This window comes from Glossina fuscipes, unplaced genomic scaffold (assembly GCF_014805625.2).
Source record: "Glossina fuscipes isolate IAEA_lab_2018 unplaced genomic scaffold, Yale_Gfus_2 78740, whole genome shotgun sequence".
In the NCBI taxonomy this organism is placed as follows: Eukaryota; Metazoa; Arthropoda; class Insecta; order Diptera; family Glossinidae; genus Glossina; species Glossina fuscipes.
In genome coordinates, this window is record NW_024004583.1 from 1 (window position 1) to 2,927 (window position 2,927).

A 2,927-nucleotide genomic window follows, 5' to 3' on the forward strand; every position below is an offset into this window, starting at 1 on the left:
ACTTTGATGGATATTTTAGATCAGGATAAGTTAAATCTCGACTCAGAACTTGATTTATTCAATGCCTTAGTGCGTTTCGCAAACGAAAGGAGTGCTTCTAGAAAGGAATCATTATCGTCCCAGTCGTCCGTCAATGGCACAGATGGTTCAGTAAAACAAACCGATGTAATCGAGATTAAAATGGAACCAGATGTAAACGCTTTGGTGGATGAACGAGAGGATGAAGCAAACGAACCGAATGTGGAAACATGTATTGAACGTTCAGCATCACCGGACGTTGTTTTGGTGGAAAACGAGACTGTGGCAACTAACGCCACCAATGCTCACAGAAACGCAAGTTTAATTGAAAGACCGTCAACATCTGCGGCTGCAATTGTTAACAATTTATATCTTCCGGAAAACCACCGTGTGCCAGTGGACGAAACTATGCTGCGTCAAGCGGTCAAGAAAATTCGGTTTCTTACCATGACCCCACAACAATTCGCCGAAGGACCAGCACGTTCTAATCTGTTGCAGGAAAATGAAGCGCTAACACTTTTGATGAAAATTTCTAGCCCATCAATAAGTGACTGCCCTATGCCAGAGGGCTTCTGTAGTTCCCGCTGTACCCGGAACTATTTCGAACAACGCCAACGAGACTTAACATTTATTGGTAGGCATGGTTTGCCTCCCGCTAATAATGGATGTATTTTCTCCCCATACGAGGCGCAGCCTCAGTGTCAACTCGTTGGCGGTGTTTTAAATTCGTTTCACGTTAGCGGAGTGTGCAGCAACAGCTTATCTAATGGTACGGGCCCTGCTGCTACCGCTGCAGTATCGCAGGATGCAGATATTGCTGCCAACGATACGCGCCGCTCTTACTGCGTACGTACTGTAAATCAACAGTACGATTTTCACAATACTAGCATTTCGGACTGTGGTCTCACATTTCAAGTTGATAGCAACATTTGGATAACTGGTAAATTATATTTTGCCCTGTTGTACTCATCACAAAGAGTCTGTCGTTTCTATTTAGTAGAAGGTTTTTCAAATGTTTTACAGCAGATTGAAATGTACACCAAAAAAGTTAGTGTGTTTCTAATCAGTGTAAACGCATAAAACTGATGTAGAAACCTCCGATAGTCCGTTTGTTGGATACACGACTACGATTTTTAAATCATTATCTAGGAGCAATTGCCATGGCCTCATTCTTGCGAGCTTAAATTTAAAAATCAGTCGTAGGGGTCCGCTGACTAGCCAAATGTCTTGAAGGTCTATATAAATTTTAGTGTGTGTTTTAGCTATGCTGACAAATTTTAAACAAATTTATATTTTTGAGTATTTTCCATCCGTATATCTTACTGTATATGAGTAGATTACCCACTCAACAATATTACAAATATTTATATAAAGCATTTGTGCATAGTTCGTAGCGTATATTATACAATTACCATAATGTCTCGAAGATTACCCGCTTCAGTATGATCTAGTGATGAGTATCAAAAGTTTGACGCAAATTAAATATCGTTGCTCTCACTTTTTTCTACAAACCTATTTTTGTTGCTATATTTTGTTTAGGTGTGCAAGTTCCAACTCAAGTACTTTGTGGCGAGCTTATGAATACAGCAGGTTTTTCTGAGCGGTATACCGAGATTTTGTATGCTCATATACAGGACATGCGTGGATCGCGGCTTAGTTATACTCACTGTACGTCACGGGTACGCTACGATTCAGTGTTGGAGGTGTCATTTGATCGTCCCGTTTACATAAACCGCAATCAGTTTTACAAGATATTCGTTACATTTAATAAAGTTGGGTGGTATCCTATGTACACTTGTGTACCCGAAGTTGTTTTCAACCGCGTACGTTTCAAATTCAATGTAGGCGACCCAAATGAATCAGTACGTGATGGCCTTATCCGGGCTATTGTGTTTTTAACACCCCCAGAACAATCGCGTTCAGCATTGGAGTGAATTGCCGAGAGATCGGTAATCTTAATCTTGGAGGATCATTTGAGTCATTTACACAAGGGCATACATGCACAATTACATACATAACTTATGTCTACGTTTTGAATATATGTTTTTATTTCTGATTTATATAGAATTTCAAATTATGTGTGTACGTATTTATGCATTACGAAACTTTCGATTCGATGTATTTGATTATATTTAAATCTTTTTAAAATTGTATGTATAGAATCTAAAGAAATCGAGTGAAATATATGTTTTATTCATAATATCGAAATGGTTGCTCATATCTTTCCAACCTCCTTGCTGTCAATCATTGAGAAAGTGTTCGAACATTGAAAGAAAAACTCAATTCGGATTCAAATTGCACCACTCAACAACCATACTAAGCATAAAGTTTCAAAACGATGTAACAAATCATCTCCGAAAGTAGTCATTTCCGTGTATATTCAAAGAGCCTTTGACTCCGACAGCCACGTAGATATTCTCTACAAGCTAACAGAACTAGGTGTCGATTCCACACCTGGTGAAAATATTTCACAGCTACTTCTCGGGTCGCAAAACGTGGGGGATCAAAGCACTAAATTATTGCTCAAGTTGGAAGGAGAGAAAAGGAGAGAAGATACATTGCCAAATATTATCAAAACCCGACAAAGCAGTTGCCCAACGAACACATCTACAAAACATCAGGAGTCGTACAGTTACGCAGAATTGTTTTGTCTTTGCAGAAGAAATACACAAATGATGATACCCTGATGAACGATATCTACAACTCGGAAAAAGGCTTATCATGGCCCAGAACCATTTACTTAACAATGGACATCCTGTGCGAAGATAGTAATAGCGGGGCAGATCGACTCGTAATTCCATCATTTTATAAAGGACCCACCATCGGCACTCATTGTGGATAGCCATGCAATTACCAGTTTTACAGACACACCTCTAAGAATGCTTAATACTATCATATAATTCGCATAC

The 2,927-nt window shown here is 39.2% G+C and overlaps 1 protein-coding gene across 1 annotated transcript; it reads left to right on the plus strand.

The window, feature by feature from the left end:
* The first annotated feature begins 6 nt into the window (after positions 1–6).
* Positions 7–2,226, plus strand: LOC119644013. Its single transcript, XM_038043542.1, has 2 exons — positions 7–958; positions 1,558–2,226. The coding sequence occupies exons 1-2, from the start codon at positions 7–9 to the stop codon at positions 1,950–1,952; spliced, it is 1,347 nt and encodes a 448-aa protein (XP_037899470.1). The 3' UTR covers positions 1,953–2,226.
* Positions 2,227–2,927: the final 701 nt, after the last annotated feature.